General features: G+C 41.7%; 1 protein-coding gene across 2 annotated transcripts; it reads left to right on the plus strand.

The window, feature by feature from the left end:
• Window positions 1-4,446: 4,446 nt before the first annotated feature.
• LGALS8 (galectin 8) lies at window positions 4,447-18,512 on the plus strand. 2 transcript variants are annotated; one of them, XM_058801667.1, is made up of 10 exons: window positions 4,447-4,533; window positions 6,067-6,276; window positions 9,639-9,727; window positions 10,268-10,478; window positions 11,146-11,262; window positions 12,921-12,977; window positions 13,056-13,082; window positions 14,404-14,492; window positions 16,804-16,969; window positions 17,425-18,512. In XM_058801667.1, the coding sequence occupies exons 2-10, from the start codon at window positions 6,163-6,165 to the stop codon at window positions 17,572-17,574; spliced, it is 1,020 nt and encodes a 339-aa protein (XP_058657650.1). In that variant the 5' UTR covers window positions 4,447-4,533; window positions 6,067-6,162; the 3' UTR covers window positions 17,575-18,512. The 2 variants fall into 2 exon arrangements, with proteins under 2 accessions (XP_058657650.1, XP_058657649.1); XM_058801666.1 differs by lacking the exon at window positions 12,921-12,977.
• The last annotated feature ends 992 nt before the right edge of the window (window positions 18,513-19,504 follow it).

Here is a 19,504-nt window from a genome sequence, read left to right on the forward strand (position 1 = left end):
CCCCAAACCCCAAAGTTTTATATTGTTGATGACATTAAAAAAAATTATATAACTAAAAAGTTCTTTAATGGAAAGAGCTATGATAAGAAAGGGGCATGCAAATCCTTACAGTAGTAAAAATATCTTGAGTCTAAGCTGAGGGTTTATTTTTGTCTTTGCACCCAATATATGTGAGCTTCCCCTACTTCATTCACAATCCTGTATTGTGGGTGGTTTTTTTGGTCCTTATTTACTTTTGCCTCTGCTTTCTCTGAAGCAGAGAAGTTCACTGTCTCAAAGGTCTTTTAAGAGCCTGATCGTCTCTAACCATCAGGAAACACCTACCATCTCCTGGTGAGAGGTGATACTACACCCTCACACGCCTCCCTTGAAAATGCAGCAGAGCTGAGGGCAGGTGAGCTCCTCTGTAACTGCAGAGACCCACCAGGGAAATCCAGGAGCAACTGCAAGGAGGATGATGAAGGTGTGAAGGTGAAGTTCTAGGGTTCTTGGGTTTGGTCACAGTCCCCACTTTGGAGAACATCACACAGTCTTTCCTTTGGCACAGATGTGTGATATTTCCTAGTTCTTATGTCCCTAGGTAGGCAGGGATTGAATCACTGTGCAGACTGTGGCCCAAGTGCCTGGGGGTGGGGGTGTGCTGGGTGTGCAGACAGGGCAAGCACAGACACAGGTTTGCTCTCCTAGCTATTGCAATGTAAATGAAGGAGTGATCCTGACTACTTCAGGAAACCTGGAGTGTCATGTCACTGATTTAAGAAAGAAGGGGTGAGTATGTTTTTAGGGTTATATGGCCTATAATTGGCTTTCAAAAGGTCTAGTGACTTCTTGGTATCTTCTTTATCCTTTGGCCCTCGTATCTATTCTGTATCTTGTTTGCTCTTTTGCTTCTCTTCAGCATTTTGCTTTAAAAAGCAGGCATTGCAACAGAATAATAGAATACTTGGTAGTTCCTGAAGCAGCTGTAGCATTTTAAGCTTTTGAATCTTTAAGCCCATTTAAAAAACTATTACTTTTTGTTTCCTGTGATTTGCAACTTTAAACCAAAAGCTGGAAAATCTGAATGATCACTGAAGCTAAATAGTGACATGTCAAGGAAGAGTTATGGAAGGCCACTGATTACCTCATAGATAAGTAAACACTGAGCCAGCTGGGCTGTCGACTGAAATTTTAATGTTGGTGTACCAAGAGGGGGTGACTTATATCCTCCTTGAGCCTAAAGCTTTTCAAAGAAGCTAGGGGAATAATTTCCATCAGAAAATGCTGTAGTGCACAAACAGCTCCACTAAAACTACAGAAGACACGACAATGTCAGTCTTTTGAGATCATGTGAAGTACTTAAGCACAAAATGTCTGCTGAATAGTCCAATGTGCTAGAGGCTTTACCCCTGTGGCCTCTAGTACTGTATAAACTAGGGAAAATTAGTTATTATATACAACAATATAAAAAAAATTAGTCAAGAGTAATTTTCAAAATTAGTCATGAGCAGGTTTCTTAATGGAGACTAGTGTTTATTTATGTCAAGTCTAGGGAATTCCATTATTGATGGAAATTTTATAATTGGAACTGTGCATAAAATACCAGGCCAAGTAAGTGAGTGTGACTATGTATGTTTTCACCTTGACTTTGGACCATGGATTGCTATCCTGAGAGACACAGGTTACAGGCTTGGAATCAAGGACAGGAGAGGGCAGGTAAAATTTCTTAGGGGTAACAGGGTCCTCAGTTAAAGGCCTTATGGCCAAGAATAGCTGCTGTATTTACTTCAGCTGAAATTGGCTGCATCTGTTTGACAAAGCATTTCTGTTTTTCCAGCAAGCAAAATTCTGCCAGAACATGAGAAATCTTTGCTGACAGGATTACACACAGTCCCAGCAATGGCTGAGAGCACATCAAATTTAGAAGAAAAAGCCTGAATTAGGACTTGGACTGTGGAAATAAGGGAAGATTTTGTTATTTGCTGCCAGGACTGCCATTAGTAAATGGTGCTAAAAACAACAGTCACAAGAAATCAGCAGAAGACTGACAGTCTATGAACAAAGGAACAGCACTGTAGCACAAAGATGCTGAAGCTGTAACCCAACTGACTCATTGTCAATGCTGCATCAGGTTTGGGAGCTGAAACAGGGGCTTCCCTGCAAATTTCATAAACTGCCCATGACTCAGCCTAAAATCACATGAATCAAGCTGCTGTTCTGCTTCTGTAAGGAACTGGTGCATAATTCAAATCACTGTATTTCCTCTGGTTTGTTTCTTCCCAAAAGTAGAAGAGCCCTGAGCAAGAAGTAGTAAAGTAGTAAAACTTTACTTTCTGTGGTTCTAGAAACATTTCCACCTATTGCTCTTCCTTTCAGCATCATATTTTTTATTCCAACCTTTCAGCACATTTTCTTTGTTTGACCTGAACTTTCAAACCTACTTTCAGGTTGCAGTCTAATACTGACAATTGAGTGTATTTCAGGTACTTATGTCAGTCTGGTTTTATTAAAGTGTTTTACTCTTTTGACTAGAGTGCCTGGAAAATAGCTTCAAAGAAAAACTAAGTGGTAGTTCAGGCTCAGGACCTTTTATTTGTTCTCTTTTTAAGTAGTGCTGTGGAATTATGTAGAACAGTTGAATAGCAGGCTTTTTGCTAGCACCTGACTACAGATAATAGTTGTCAGTCCTCTCTCACAACCATGCATGATTCTAAGGTACCTTTCCCCAGGCAATCTGCTCTGCTGCTCTTTTATCTGAGTATCTCATTTCTGCAATTCTCAAAAGAAGTGTTATCATACCTTTCTTTGAACGAATCCTTCCAATTTTATATAGCTAAGCTGAGGTACCCATTAAAGCAGCAGTCCTACAGCTATCAGCAGAACTCTAGCAAGTAGATAGATGATTTGAGATGGGGCTTTTGTGTTGGTTAATTGTGGAATAAAAGACTGGATATCATCTAGCTAAGATACTCTAGTGGTCTTTGTGACAAGTGGCTGAATGCCATTCTAAATTCTCTATAGCCACATACACTGCTTTTTGCAAGGCAGAGAAATACTGAATGCCTTTAATTGAATAGGAGATGGTGATTTGAGCTTGTGAGCCTTGTTGCACTCTTTATTTTTGTGCTCATCTTTTCCCCATCCAGCATATTAACAGGGGGAACCTGAAGTAGTGCTGCTCTGAGCAGACTGTTGTTACACATCAGGAGCTGTAAAACTGCAAGGGACTTCATTGGCCTTCCTGCTTACCTTACCAATACTGCCAAAATCCCTCTTAGTGGGGCCTGCAAGGGAACAGGAGGATGGAAGTGCAGCCTTGGGGTGGTGGTTTTAAAGATTGGGTTGGGTATAAGATTTCCAGGTTTTCAGAAACCCAAAGGTTCTGTGGCAGCCAATGACCCAGTGTGAGCTTGGAAACTGTGTTTGGGTCTGGTGACATGAAGATGGTCACAGAAATGACCACAGTCATCGTGGGCCACTGGAGAACCTGGAGAATTGGGCAGAGAGAAACCTAATGAGGTTCAGCAAGGGCCAGTGCAGGGTCCTGCACCTGGGAAGGATAATCCCAAGTACCAGCACAGGCTGAGGGCTGACCTACTAGAGAGCAGCTTGGCAGGGAAGGATCTGGGGGTGTTGGTGGGTGAAAGCTGACCACGAGCCGGCAGTGCCCTTGCAGCCAAGAGGGCCAATGGTGTCCTGGGGTGCCTTGGGAAGCGTGGCCAGCAGGCTGAGGGAGGTGATCCTGCTCCTCGGCTCCACCCTACAGAGGCCACATCTGGAGTGCTGTGTCCAGTTCTGGGCTCCCCAGTACCAGACAAGGAGCTCCTGGAGAGGGTCCAGCGGAAGCCATAAAGACGATTTGGTGACTGGAGTATCTCTTATGAGGAGAGATTGTGAGAGCTGGGCCTGCTTAGACTGGAGAAGGGAAGGCTGAGAGGGGAATCTCATTAATATATAGAAGTATCTCAAAGGTGAGTTCAAGAGGATGGTGCCAAACTGTTTTCAGTGATGCCCAGTGACAGGGTGAGGAGCAATGGCCATAAACTAAACCCCAGGAATATAAGGGAGAACTTCTTTACGTAGAGAGAGGGTGGCAGAGCACTGGGAACAACAACTCCCGTCTGGAGACGTTCAAAACCCATTCTGGCTGCATTCTTGTGTCACCTGCTCGAGGTAACCCTGCCTTCGCAGGGGGATGGGACTTGGTCACCTGAGGGTTGGAAAGGACCTAACAACTCAGCGTGAGATGTGCCTCGTGAGGAGATGGGGCTGCGCTGTAACACGGGCCGTCCAGAGGAAGCACAACACCCAAAGGAAGGAACGGCGCCCAGGGAAAGGAGTGCAATGCACTGCATAAGGTTCAAGACCGGCCCCGCCGGCCGCAGGGGGAGGCGCCGGGGCCAGCAGGCCGCGCCGGGCACGCGCCGCGGTGACGTCACGGCGGTGAGGGCCGGGGCGGGCGCGGGGCCGGGAGCGGCGGAGATGGCGGCGGCGCCGGGCGGGCGCCTCCCGCGGGTGAGCGGGCGCTGCTGATCGCCGCGGTGTGTCCTGCAGGTAAGAGACGGAGCGGAGAACGCGGGGACGCTCCCCCTGCCCGCCCCTGTGCGGGTCGGGGAGAGGGGCTGCTCCCGGCGGGGCTATGGGAAGCCGGAACTGCCTCGGTTCGCTGTAACGCTGAAGTGATTTGCTTGGTCCTGTGTCCTTCCAGTGTTCGGGAGTCTTGGGTTTATAGCGGGGGACGAGGGGGCACCGCCAGTGTTTTGTGCTTTAATTGCTTGCAGATATCCAGACAGCATCTCGCTAATTCTCTTTGCAGAAGCCTTGTTCGCACTCCTACAAAATTTCGCTTTAATTGTAAGGGCTGGCCGGAGTTACCGTCGTGAAGGTAACTCGTGAAGGACACATTTTCTCTGTGTCACAGTGAGAAGCATAATAGCTGCTTATTATTATTATTTTTTGGTCTCTGTGGTTTGCCGTTTGTCTGTGGGAGGTCTTTCCAGCCCCTCAGAATGTGTGAGGTAACAGGGCAGCCAGGAAGCCTCAACTTGCCGCGTTGCAGCTTTGGTGTAGCACGTACCCTGGTAAAGGTTGCTCTGGCAGAAGGATGCAGGAGACCTTTGCAGTTGCATGTCCTGCTTTTGACAAACAGAGCCTGAATTGCAGCTTTCCTTCGTTATTGCGACCTTGTCAATGAAAAAGTAATAGGCAAACAAGAAAACCCCCAACTCATCACTCTGTCATGGTGCCACCTGCGCTGCCAAGATCCTGTGGCAGGATCCTCTCCTGGCAGGATCTGGGTTGCTGTTGCAGGCACAGGAAGTTCACATAGCAGGCTGCTGGGCTGTAGGCTTCATTTTCGTGGGGTCTGCTGTTGGACCGTACAACCACAAAGGCAAAATTATTGTTTGATTTGGTCTTTTATTTTCTTCTTTTAAAAGTGAAATTGATAAAATTGGCCTGCACAGTTTTTTTTCCTTCTTTATAACATTGCTTGCTGTTGTCCATTATAATGTGGCTAGTCTGCTTGTCATCACCACATAGCTTACATGCTACTTTTCTCCAGAATATGCCAGAAAGAATACTTAGTAGTTTCAATTGGGCCCTGAATTTTGGACACTTTGTTAAAGGATTTGCTGAAGAAGTTGCAGTGTAGCTGAGTATACTCACAGACTTTATTTCTTATTAATGTTGTGCATTTAATTGTAATTTTACAAACTCCTGTTATTACTTGGGGAGTTCTGGGAGTGTACGTGTTGGAGGAAGAAATATAAAAGACCTTCTGTGTCTCTTGTTTTTGCCTATTATTTCTTTATGTAAGATAAAGGTGGAAAAGGCAAGGTCACCTGCTAAGGCTTGTCTGCCATTGGAAATCTGGGGATAGCACACTGCTGCTGACACTGTTTACCAGTGGGGCATCTCAGTGCTCTGTGCAAGCCTTTTAATTTCATATTTCAAAACTCCAGCAAATTTACTGGAAAGATGTTTGCATCATTCTTGTGCTCTTTACCTTGGAGGTACTGAGGGTTTCACTTCATGTTGTGTCACCTTTTTTCTCTTTAATTAAAGTTTTTGGGTTTTTTTTCCAAGGGATCACTCCTTTGGTGTTGCCTGATCAGTGAGTTCTTCACGTACGCTCCAGCAGTGGCCACACAGAACTGACAAACTTCAGCTGCAGGAGGGAAGATGACATCCTTAGGTGCACCACAGGAGGAAATGAGTAAACTGACCTTGGATACACCACAGAAAGAATTAGGTGAACTGACCTTGGATACATCACAGGAGACAATCAGCAACCCGGTAACTCCTCTGTCATTTCAACAATGTGTCCCCTGGGAGAGGGGACTTTGCTGTTTTATCTCAACAGTACTGATGTGCACAGTGAGGGATGCTGCTGAGAGCTCTGCATCCCTCAGGTTTGTGAGGGAGAATGTCACGAAGAGCTGATGGTGTTTAGAAATTGTGCTGTAAACAAATGGATAGGACTTCCAAAAGAGGACAGATGTTCTGTTAGCCTTGGAGGATAATCCTGTTTCATGTACAGCTTACATAGATATCTGGCATTTTTGCAGAATATGCTGGAAAGTGAAAGTATGATAAGATGTGTTTTCACTCCTAATTCTCTGTAAACATGGGTGATGCTTGGCAGTTGTCATGAAATGTTTTTTTTTTGTGGTGCCTGTAACTTCAGTCTGAACAACTAAACTTGGAATATTTTTTCATAGTTCATATTTTAATTCATAATAAATCCTATTTTCTGTGGAAGACTTGAGCTGACATGATTCAGCAGTTGCAAAGACTGGATTTGACAGAATTTTGTTTGCCTTGCTCAGAGTCTGGAAACTTTCACTGAAAAAGTTCTGTCATTCTCATGGTCTGTGACAGCAGCCTGACTTTGGCTTACCCTGAAGGGGTGACCTGAAGCTGTGTTTTCTGTTGTGGCTTAAAAAAGGTTGTTCATTTGAACCTGCAGGAAGTAGTATTTTTACCATTCTGTGCTAGACCCCTTTACAAATACTAAAATGTGTGCAGTATTTATGGGGAATGTGCAGTAGCACAGGCCTGCACACTTCCTTGTCTGTTGCAGCTTTTGTCACACTCTTGGGCCCTCAGTGAATCTGATTGTTTATTCCCAGGGTATGGTCACCGCTTGCAAAGTGAATAGAGTAAGGATGAGGGAATAATTTCAACCTCCTTCACAAGAACCCAGCTGGATGGAGGAAGGAAAACTGTATGATGAACTAGAAGGTGGAAGGACTGAAGTGCAAAAGGAGAGGGAGGGTGAAAGTTGGTAGATGGAGATCTTGGTGGGAGAGGAGGTGTGAAGAGAAGGATCAGGAGATGTTTAGGACAAATGAGTAGTGTGAGAGAGAGACTGAGTCCAGCAAAATTGGGTGCCTGCAAGGGGACTGACCAGTATGATGGGTGAAAAGACCTAGCAGGAGAATTCAACTAGAGCTTAGGGGTCAAGAGTCTATTGTGAGAGAAAGAATGAGTATTTGGGATTGGAATATGGAGGCAGAGTTGGGAAGGATTGTGCCAATGACTTTGGGGCAGCCTCCAGAGAAGGCAATGAGTAACCTGCTCTGTCTGACCTTGCTTTGAGCAAGGCATTTTGTTAGAGGGACCAGAGGTGTCTTCCAACCTCAGCCCTTCTGTAGCAGGGCAGGCTGTGAAAATGCCATTGTTTCAGTACATTGTTCCACTAGCAGCAAAACTTCATAACTCTCTTACAGGTTTGAGTCTCAGAGTCTGAGATGTACTTTTTCATTACTGTACTGTTCTCAAGCATGCAGTCCCACGTCTGAGCTTCTGAAGAGTTCATGGGTCACCTTTTCTTTTAAATAAATGGATCCTTTTGAATATAAAGAAGTGCTTTTGCTACAGTTCCATTTCAGGAGTACAGAACTTTGCTTCACTAAAGTGGTCAAGTACCAGTATCCCTGACCTGTGTGTGCTTCTTTGGTTTGTCTTTGGAGAATGAACCAGTAGCTTACTACTTTATTGCAGTAGAGCTACTGCCCCTCAGGAGCAGAGTGTAAAAATGAGAACAATTATTATACACTTTTAATTTTTGATTAATATTATTTCAATAAAAATTACCTTCCAATGTGCAACTTGTATTTTAAGGAAACAAGCCACTGCTAGTAAACACAGGGATTTCACTTTTCTTTCACTTTTAACACTTAATTTCACATTTTGGTCCTCCTCTACTGCACCTGCTAAAGCAAATAGACATGATGAGACTTAACCTGCCAATTTGCTTAAGAAGCAAGTCGTATTTTTTTTTTTCTTGATGCAGAAGATGACTCTGAATTAGGTTTTATGCAGTGGGTGGGTAGCTGAGAAGGAAAGTGGAGAATGGGCAGAAAAGGATGTGTATCTACTGGCAGAAATGATCAACATGGATTTAGACAATTTCTGTTGTCCTGCCTTTTTCTTCACAGATTAGTAAAAATATGTGTCAGCAGACAAATATCCTTATCATATCTGCCTGTTTCATGCAGTGATCTATATATTTTAAAAATAAAAATCTCAACTCGTTGTTTTATGGTCCAATATTCCATTCAAGAGTAGTAATTCCAATGTGTTTGTTATTTTTGTTGTTAAATTACTGGAACTTTTGTTTGCAATTGATGTTCCATTTCAGGAGTATCTTATAAACTACCAAAACCAATCTTGGTAAATTTTTCTTTTGGTTAACCAGAGCAAATGTAACATTTTCTACCATTTACTTCCTTTTTCAATCTGGAGCGCATCACACATGTGATGAGATGCAGACTTACTGCTTTCCTCTTGGGCCAGGCACCTGGGAACTTCCACAGTTTAATGCTGAGGTGCTTCCCATCCCTTCCTGAAATGCTGGATGGTCAGGGTAGGGATTCTGTGAGCATGTCACAGTGAGCTGTGCCGGGGTGTTTGGGGCTTTTATCCTAAATGACTCATCCCTCCCTGTGGCTGAACAACTCTCACTGTGCTGCCATTTTAGTTCAGTGTAACATCCATGTGTTACCTTCTCCAGCTATTGATAAGGAAGAAGAGATAGTGAGGCTTTGAGCCAGACTGCATACTGTAGGCACCATAAAATCCAAGACTCCTGGACAGGGCTGTTTTAGTGCACTTTGCAGTTCTTAGCTCATTAGGATGAGGTATTTTGTTGTGTTTGTGTAGATTTTACTAAGCAAACACTGTGGCATAGTCTCTTCCTGTCATTGTTTTCCCTAATGGAGCAAGAACAAGCAAAAAGGCAGCCCTGTAGTCTGGGGTCAGAGGAGCTGTGGAAATTGCCTTCTGGTACCAGCAAGGGGCTGATAATAGTCAGCCCTTGGGAATGACCTAATTTGAAGTGAATCCTCTTTATGCTCTATGAATAGTGAGGCAATAAAATATTATGACTTCATTTGAGAGCTAAGAATGGAGGATGGAAATTTAAGTTTTATCTGAAAATCTTGATTTTCATAGGGGAAAATATGCCAGGTTTTCCCTTCCTGTTTTGTATTCTTTTATATTAAAAACTAGTTGTGTTTCTTCTAATGCTGTAGAGCATCATATAACTAAGAATTAGAATACTAATTTTTAAATTACTTTGGGGTTTCTTGCCTCCATCACAAAACGGTATTGGAATATTTTTTTCTGCTTTTTTTTGTTCTTCCCTCTTCTAGATCATTCCATATGTTGGGACAATACATGGTGGCCTTGTTCCTGGAGAGCAGATTGTGATACATGGGACTGTTCCTGATGATGCAGACAGGTAGAGGCTCTGTTGTCATATTTTGCAGTGTCACCATGTGAGCAAGAATGTAAAGGGTGAAATGTTTCCAGGGATCCTTCTTAGGATGGCACACAAAGGCTTGATTAAATCCTTTTGGTAGCATTAGATTGAATGCAGGTTTAAAGGGTAATCTGACACTAACAAAATTGGTGACTAAATGTGTTGTGTGTAGGAATTAAGTTAAACTGGGATGGGGAGGTATGGACTAGTGCTTGTGCCCAGTAAGGGAGTTCTGTTCCCTGACCTTATCCAAGGTTCATTTGATATGTTCTGCTGAAGGTAATGGGAACACAGTAAGTGAGGAGCTTACATGATATGAATGATGACCATTAAATAAATTTAAACATTTATATTCACTGCAAGTAGATCATGGGAGAACCTCACACATTGTTTCTTATCCAATGACATTCATTGTGTCTGCCTGTTCTGAGGCTCCACAGTAAAACACAATGTACTGAGCCTTTAGGTGAGTTCTTGAGACACTGAGCTGAATGTGGTTTGTCTCATTTTTGTGATTAGGTTCCAGGTGGATTTACAGTGTGGCAACAGCATAAAGCCTCGAGCTGATGTGGCATTCCATTTCAACCCCCGTTTCAAAAGGTCTGGCTGCATTGTTTGCAACACACTGGAGAGGGAGAAATGGGGCTGGGAGGAGATCACTTATGAGATGCCCTTTGGAAAAGGAAAGTCATTTGAGATTGTCATCATGATTTTAAAGGATAAGTTCCAGGTGAGTCTGGATTGATTCTTATCTGCAGCCATTTTCTGGCCAATAAAGTAGAGGTATCTTGTATAATTGAAATAAATATTGGAGGTCTAGGTGTCTCTGTTACCTAGGTATAGTCTCACTACAGAAAAGTTTAGAGCTTTGCTTTAAAGAGGTGCTAATTAAATCAGACCTTTAATTTTGTACTGCTTCGCTCCAAATTGGATGAGTAGGCAAGGAACTCCCTGCCATAGCTAATGGCTACTCCACCCTTCCCTCTGTATGTGCAGAGGGTTAATGTTGGGATAAAACTGTTCTGTGGCAAGTATAGGACAGTCCTTTTGGAGGTGACATGTGAGGGGTATTTGTCTTGCTCTGTTAGACTGCAATAATATATTCTGTTGTGTTAATAATACCACATTGGTGAATGATTAGGTTAGAAACAAAGGTGTGAAGTGCAAATTTTAGTGTAGGTAAATGAATCTCCCTCATAGTGATGGAAAGAGACTGAATCATAGATGAGCTGAACTTAGTTGATATGATATTTCTAGGACACTCCTAGGAGTGTTTTGTACCAAATTGTTTCTGTACCAAACCAGTGTAAACCAGAGATGTGTGCATACAGTTTGATACATGGCTGATGTAATGTATATTTGATATAGTTTTTCTGTTTGGTTTCCCGTCTCTTTAGGTGGCTGTAAACAAAAAGCACTTGCTGCTCTACAAGCACAGAATTAGCCTTGAAAAAATAGATACTCTTGGAATATATGGCAAAGTGCAGATCAAAGCCGTTGAGTTTGTTTTTAAGGTAAGTTGTATAGATAGCTGACTTGTTTGATTCATTTCCTCTGTCCTGCTAAGCTGCCAAGTGGGATTTATGGTGAAAAGGAAGGAGAAGCAGCTACACAGTCCAACGTTAGTAAGGAGATTTTGGTTTCCCCACATTTCAGCATGTGACTCTCATGAGAATTTGTGCCTTCCTGTTTCAGTATTGTGGTTAGGGGCAAGAATGTGACAAAAGTTTACAGCTTACAAAGTTAACAGGACAAATGGTATAAGAATTGATTGGATACTTAGTCTTCGAGTGGATTAGACTTTCCAAATATTGCAGGGGCTTCAGAATGAGCTCTTGAGTAGTCAGTGCTTCTGAGGGACAAGTGTAGCCATGCTGTAACTTGGCTTTGAAATGCCAAGGTTGGCCACAGCTGGAGCTCCTTGTGCATATAGCCCTGTTTTTCCTGCTTAACTGACTGATTTGTTGACTGAAGTCAGAGGTGTACATTTATGGGGATGAGAAGAAGTATTCTTTCTCAGACTTTGTAGTGGACCAAACTGCAGTGAATTTGAAGTGAAGGCTGTGCTGTGCCTCCTCTCAGCTGCCACCTCTGCTGCTGATAGTAAACTAACACGGAGTTTTTCCCTGGGGAGAAGATACTTTTGTTCTGAAAGAGTTAGATTTTTAGAACAGAAACTGAGGGTGATAAATTCCAGGGAGATTGAGAAGGTGAATGTCTTTTTCCTTTTCTACCATTCACTAAGGTAGCCTACCTACTCCTGTGAAATACTGTGGGTCTCTTCAGCACAATCTTCACTACATTGTGAGTGAAGCTTTTGACTCTTGCTGCCAAATACCAGGTCTGACTCAGGTCAGCAGGCTAATAATTGTTTTGGTAGAAGGCAAAGCTGAGCATAATGAAGTGTAATCTTTAAACATGGGTCTGCTGTGTTTAAAGATCATTTGCAAAGACGGTAAACAGGCCTTCATGGGTCCCATCACTTGGCTTTGGGCACATTGTCAGAATAATATTTCTGCAAAAGCTGTCTGCATCCTAATCTTGGAGGATGACTCCAAGAAGAGCTTGAGGGCAAGCAGGTGCTGTAGGTTGGTTTCTGACCCAAGCACAAAACATACACTTAGTTTAATCTGCTGATGCTGTATGCTTTGTGGAAGATAGGAATGGAGAAAGGCAATTCTTTCCTTTTAGTCTTTGCTTCTAATACACTTTTCTGAGGAGGAAGTTGTAAGTTTGTACTGAAATAAACAACCTGAAGACACAATCTGCTAGGGCTAAGATGGACCTGTCTCTGCCATGGCCGTGTTGCTCATCTGTCCTTCCTGTGAGAAGGGACAGTGATGTACAGGGCTGCTTAGAATCCCAAGAACCCTGCTGTATGGACTTGCCACACTATGAGTAAAAGTCTATGGGTACTCTGTGATCCTGAGGGTTAGACAGTGCTCTGACTGTTAAATAAAGATTCAAATTGTAATGAGGTGATCTTCAGAAATCATCAGAACTTTTCTATAGTTTGTAGGGGTTTGGCTATCTTTTTCATTAACATAGCCCTAGATTTCCATCTTAAAAGTTCACCATTCAAAGCATGATGATCCTTATATTGTTCTAAACCAACTTTATGCTAAAGTTATATGATGTGAGCAGTGACACCTAAATATCTGTCTTTCTGCAGCCTTTACAAGGCTCTCAGCCATCGTCTCTAGGAGTAACAAAGATAAGCACAGAAAATGTACGTATGTTTGTAAAAGGTTGAATGAATCTCCCCATTGTCTGATAAGCTAGATAATATTCTTTTCTTCTCTTATAGGGGGAAATGCCAAGTGGTTCACAATTGGTAAGTGTTCCCTGTAGATTTGTGGCAAATGTAGAATAAAAACCAATGAAAAATACTTCAGTTATTTATGAAAAGACATGCACAAAAGACAAGAAGAAAGGAATTGACAGTCAGCTGGAGAAAGATCATCACTGAGATTTTGTAGAGGGTAATCCTCTGCTGCTAGTACAAGTGAACCTATTGTTAAATCATTTAGAAAAGCCAAAAGATAAACGCAGTATCCATAACCATAAACAAATTAAAAGTGAAGTATCTGAAGTTTTAAAGGACCAAGTCACTTTTTTTTTCAAATAGGCATACTTTGTTTTCTCTGCCTTAGGGAATACCTGCAAGGCAAAAGTATTCTGCAGTCATATTATGTTAACATGTGTGGAACCTGTCTGCCACATCTTCCTCTTGCTGATGCATCTCTGTGTGCACTTTCAGCAGCTGGATGCAAGTGTTGCACCTCAGGGGTGGAACTTGTACCCAGCTAACATGGGGTATAGATGGAGCGAGTGCTCATCTTTATGCAAAAACCTGTGCAGTATCCCCACTGGAGCAAGGACTGCACTCAAACTGAAAATGGGTTGAAGTCAGGAATATATACACATAGAATTTGTGGAGAAAGTGAAGTTGCAGTGAGTGCCATAATTTTAGATGCTTTGTCACTTGACATCCTGCCTTCTCCGGTCTTTTTTTCTAAACCAAGTAACACACAATATTGTAATTTGCAAGTGGTGGACTTCAGCAAAAACATAAAAGTGAAGTGCTTCTCCATTCCCTTCTTTTCCCTGGTGAAAATAACTGCTTACATAATGAAAAGTAAAGACGAATAAAATACTTGCATTATCATTATGAACTGCTGCCAGGAGGACAGAACACTTAGTGACTCTCCTTCTAGTACTTATGTGACCATGGGACAACAACACACCTTAACATGAGTCTTCTTCTTTAAAGCAAAACTGATCCTTCCAGGGATGAGAAGTCAGGTATATGTCTGAGTAATTATGTGATACAAATTTAAACTATTACAGGGAGTTTCATGCTTACTTTTTTCTTTTTTTTTTTCTTTCCCCTTCCTCCCCTCCTTCCACCATTAGTTTGTTTGTTTTGAACCCAAGGTAGTAGTATAAATTAAAACCCAGTACACTGATGTATTTGTCTCAGTATAAGTTTTCCACTGTACTATTAGGATCCTACAATATACTGTAGGAATAACTTTAGCTGTAAGTGCAAATTTGCAATTGTAGGCCAAAATTTCATCATGCCATAGTAAAGCTCAGCTTGTATAAAAAAAATTAAGTCACAGTCAAGATTTTTACTGGGGGTGTACTTCCAGGGTGTTCCTTATTTTGAGAAGCTTGATACTGCACTTCGTCCAGGATGCACAATTGCCATTAAAGGAGAAGTGAAAAAAAACCCAAAGAGGTATGTGTTACTGATGGGCTTTTTTCTGTTATTTAACTGAGGTGCCCTTGAGAATGAGTAGGCCTTTCCATTGCTTTTGTATATCCTTACTCACTTGCAACTTAGCATCTGGAATCACCTGAAACTACAGTGCAGTTTCCTCAGGAACCAGCAGGATTACCGCTTTAGAGAGGACTTGAATGAGCAGCTCCGTTGTGAAAAGTGAAGGTAAAACCTGAGTGTCTTACCTACTAAATCTGTGTCATTCACAAATCTGTATGTTTGTTCAGGGCTTTCCACTGTTCAGGAAGTGTGAGCAGATGTACTGTACAGAGACAGCTTTTATTCTAAAGAGATCCAAGAGTAAGGATGTGTCAGAAATAGGTGAAACATAAGTGAGGCGAGTTGCAGGTCTGCTTAGATGTGCATGTTACAATATTTCTCTGACAAACCTCCTTGGGATAAGCATGAAGGTGCCTAATTGACAACAACTGAGTGATGAAAGTGATTAAGTGAGTGATTAAGAAGGATGGAGTACCTCTCCAGAAAGATAAGGCTTAGAGAATTGGGATTGTTCAGCCTGGGAAAAAAAGTGCTTCAAGAAGACCTAATTGTGGCATTCTGGTACATGAGGGGTGCCTATAAGAAACCTGGAGAGAGACTTTTTAGAAGAGCATGTAGTGACAGAAAAGGGGGAATGGCTTCCAACTGAGACTAGGTTTAGGTTAGAAATGAGGAAGAAATTCATAACTGTGAGGATAGTGAGACATTGAAACAGGGTTTCCAGAGAAATTGTGGATGTCCAATGTCTGGCAATGTTCAAGGTCAGGTTAGATGGAGCCCTGAGCAACCAGGTCTGGTGAAAGTGTCCCTGCTCATGGCAGGGGGATTGAAATGAGATGAGGTTTAAGGTCCCTCCCAACCCAGGGCATTCTGTGATTCCATGAAAGCTGATAGGGGAGTATGAGCAATAATTTTGATGGCAAACTAGGAATGAAGAGTTGCAAAGAACACGTTTTCCAAACATGAAATAAAGCTCAGGGCGTAGGGGAGCATAACTCAGTCAAAATGGAGGTGAGCAAGTGTCTGTACTTCAGCATGCCCTTGAGGGGTAGTTTTGGCTTTGCTAAAACATGCCTAAAAATGAAGCAATTAATGAAAAATGAAAATGATGGGAAGCATGTTTTCACATTTTGTATGTGTATTGCACTCCTGCTTCCTCAGGGCACGTTTCTTACCTGCAGTTGAACAGCATTCAGAGTTCATCCTGGAATCCAGGGTCTGGAGTCCTTATCCACAAAGTTTGGATGGACTTCAGATTGAATAGGATAATTAATACTTACAGAGTAGCATTTCTTTCCCTTCTTTAGCTTGAAAAGTTTATTAGCACTTTTCAAGTGCTGAATGTGTTCAGATGCATGTAAGCATGAAGAGGCTTTTGGCTGTTAAAGCATGCAGGTTGTTTGCTTTTTATGTTTATGCTTTCCAACCTATATATTTATACTGAGTTTATAAGTTATTCATTGTCTTTTGCTCAGTTCACACAGCTTTAGATGTTTCTTTTTCTTGGTGAAAAAGAGAACTTCACAGCTTGGAAGTGTTGCAATATTTCCTATCTGGGCTGAATAAGTCTCAAAAGAGGGCAACAGTCTGACAGCTGGAGCTAATTTGGGTGGGGAGGAAATATTCTTTTTCTTCAAATGTGGTAAGGTCTTTGCCACAGGTTGGAGCATTCATTTGTATTTGAATAACTGTTGCCTCTGATCACCCTTCTCCAGAGCTCCCCTTTAGGAACCCTGTTTGGTGGGCATGTCTGAGATGGCAGAGTATTCACTCAGCCTGGGCACAGCTTTGCTGCCTACAAAGTAATGTTTTGTATGCACGGCATCCTTAAACTTTTCCTTAGAGTCCAACCAGTTTGTTGGCAGAAAGGATATGATATCTTCAGGTAAAGAAAAGCTTCCACACTCCATTGCCTGAGTGAGAGGTGGGGAAGCAGGCAGCTCTGTGTTCCTGTGAGAATGCCGCTTCCTAGTGCAGTATGGGAGCTGCTTTTGGCTCAATAGTTTCTTGCTGAGACATGTACAGAAAGCTGTGAATGGTAAAGTGCATCTAGCAGGGTCATGTCCTACATTTGCTGCCTCCAGCAAAGGTTTCTCTGCAAAGGAGATGAGTGCATGCTGGCTGGCTGCCTGCTTGGATCTGCAGGTGAATCACAGCCCTGGCTCCCAAACTGCCTGAATATTGGTTGAGGACTTGGTAAATGACATTGACTGCTGTTGTCATGTCTGTAAACCCTTGGTACAGTAAACTTTAAAAAAATATCTTACAGCTTTGCAGTCAATCTGAGACCAAGTGACTCAAAGGACATTGCTTTACATCTGAATCCTCGAATAAAAAAGAAAGTTTTTGTAAGAAATTCCTACCTTGATGACAGCTGGGGAGAAGAAGAAAAGGAAGTTGCTAACTTTCCTTTCAGTCCAGAGATGTATTTTGAGGTAAGATTAAGTGAAAGAGCATCAAACTGAAAAAGTCTGCCAAATGGATTAATGTTGGTGCTTAAATGTCCTATTACTAATACAGATTTAAATGAAACTGCTATTCTTGCTTTTCATGTCTTGAAAATACTTCAAATTAAATGGGATCATAGAGAGCAGAGATTTGTCTTTATTTAGTAACAGTTTTCTTTTTAAGTAGTTGCAAAAATTCAACCTGTGCTAAGAGTAAATTTAAATTAAATGGAGTTGGATTTGATGATCCTTATGAGTCCCTTGCAATTTAAGTTATTCTGTGAATTTTATTGATGCCCTATTTTTGTTTTTAAATGTTGCTTTTGCATGAAACATTCTTTTTAACAGAAACACGTCTAGCCCAAGTCTATGCTAGATCATCAGATTGTTTTTCACATCTTACCTGAGCTTAAGTCTTAACTGTTTCTCTTCTTGCTTTCCAGCTGATTATTTTCTGTGATGCCAACCAGTTCAAAGTTGCTGTTAATGGGGTTCACATTCTGGAGTACAAGCATCGTTTTAAACAACTTGAAAAGATCAACATGGTGGAAGTCATAGGAGATGTTCACTTGTGGGATGTAAAGAGCTGCTAGGTTCTTTCAATCAGTACTGAAATAATTTAACCTCTTCTGATGAGAGTGCCTCCTTGTCAAGTACAAATGGGTGCTGACTCATGCTGAGCCTGCCTTTAACCTATCTAGGCTTTGCATTTGCCTCTCTGAGTTAGGCAAGTACCAGAAATGCTAAATGCAAATTTAAATCCTTCTCTAGTCTTCAATTTCCTGGCAAGCTGTTAGTGTTTGCTCAGATAAATCTCCTGCATTACTGAATCTAGCAATATGAAAATGCTGCATCATACTGTGTCCAACAATTGCACTCTGTATGTTATGTTTTACTACCATTTAGCATTCCTCAACACCATACATTCAATATTGTGAAGTAGAAATGAGACTGAAATAGAATCCAAAGATAGTTATCCACGTCAAAAAGGGATGTTTATAATTTATTTAATACAGAACTATGGATTATAATTTTTTATGTTTTAATTTATGTTAGACCAATAACCTTTACAGTGAGGCTGGACTAAGCAAACCCTTACTTGACCCCTTACTTCTGGCAAAAGGCAAGAAGTTTGACCTTACCTCTTAGCCTGCTGCTGTGATAGCCCATTCTCTGACATCTGTGTTATGGTTATGTCACCTCCTGCTTACAAGGGCCCAAGATTTCTAGCTTTTAGTTTTCCAAAGTAAAACACCAGAAAGGGATTTAGCTGGTTTCAATTCGACATGAACTTTGCAAAGCTTGTTTGATCTGAAGTGGCTCCTAACTGGGTTAAGAATCCTTGGAGTCTGAAGTAGATGTTTGTGGGTTTCATTTTTAGAATATGTCTGAATCCAGGTAGTCCAAGTAGTTTCAGCTGAGATGGCACTTGACTACTCAGCAGTGGACCAGAGAAGGAATCCTTTTTCAGTCTTGTATTAAAATACTATCTATTTGAAATAAACTGTTTCTATTCAGTTTTCCGTACAAATGCCAGTTCTTTTATATCCTTTTTAAAAATAAGTTACTATTGGTTGTCAATACACGCCCAAAAGATGTCCCTGTATGTCTTAAGACTGTTAATAACAAAGCAATTTCAAGAATAAGATGTATACTAAAAGACTTTAAATGAGCAAATTTAATGTATAAAAAGCATCAATTAAAACATATGTGAACTCTGCTTTTCTCCAAGTGTAGCTAAGTAGCTATGATCCCTTTTTGGTCTATTATCTTGTTTTGTTATTGTCTTACCAGTATCTCTAAGTTGGCAAAGTGACCCTGACTGAAGAACCATTTCTGCATCAAGGAATTAGCAATGCAGAGCAGTTAGCCTGAGCAGGCACTGGGGCTGGGCTGTGGCTGTGCTGGGGTGGCCCTCAGGACAATGTGGTTCTGTGCTGTGCTGCACAGACCCCTTGGCTGCAGGATGAACTCACTGGAACAGGGGAGCTGGTAGGCAGCTCGCTATGGCAGTAACACCACTTGTGTGTCCTTGCCTTTACCTGAGAGTTCAGCAGATGTTCTAATGGGAATGTCCTTTTTGACAGCAGACACAATGAAGTTTTAAGAAAATCCTGTAAGAGCTTGATGTAATCTTCCCACATATGGGATCTACATGTCATGCTGCACCCGGGACAGAGGCGCATTCCCAGCACCCAATGGGATGTAACATTATCCTCTGTATAGTGTCAGTTCTACCCTGTTGCATTTTAAACCCTATTTTACAGAGTCTGAGTGCCTTTTTTAGTACCAGTTTAATGAACCAGCACCTCATGGTGCAAAACAAGTAGTAATTTTTTGGGTAAATCCATTATCATAGCAAGCAATTTATTCTTGAACTTCAGCTAATTAGTAGCAGTCTTTAAAGACTGTAAAACAGATTTTGTTTCCACATGAATCATAGTTTCTTGGAAGTTATTTTTCAGTATCTTCAGTAGGTATACTTTTTACTTCCCTACAGATGATAGAGAAAACCAGATTTTC

This window comes from Ammospiza caudacuta, chromosome 3, assembly GCF_027887145.1.
Source record: "Ammospiza caudacuta isolate bAmmCau1 chromosome 3, bAmmCau1.pri, whole genome shotgun sequence".
In the NCBI taxonomy this organism is placed as follows: Eukaryota; Metazoa; Chordata; class Aves; order Passeriformes; family Passerellidae; genus Ammospiza; species Ammospiza caudacuta.

Bases quoted from the DNA above. Each gene is read 5' to 3' on its own strand.
- LGALS8 (XM_058801667.1), top strand. From the start codon at position 6,163: ATGACATCCTTAGGTGCACCACAGGAGGAAATGAGTAAACTGACCTTG. The intron at 6,277-9,638 runs GTAACTCCTCTG...TCCCTCTTCTAG, and splicing joins AGGAGACAATCAGCAACCCG to ATCATTCCATATGTTGGGAC. The intron at 9,728-10,267 runs GTAGAGGCTCTG...TTTTGTGATTAG, and splicing joins GTTCCTGATGATGCAGACAG to GTTCCAGGTGGATTTACAGT.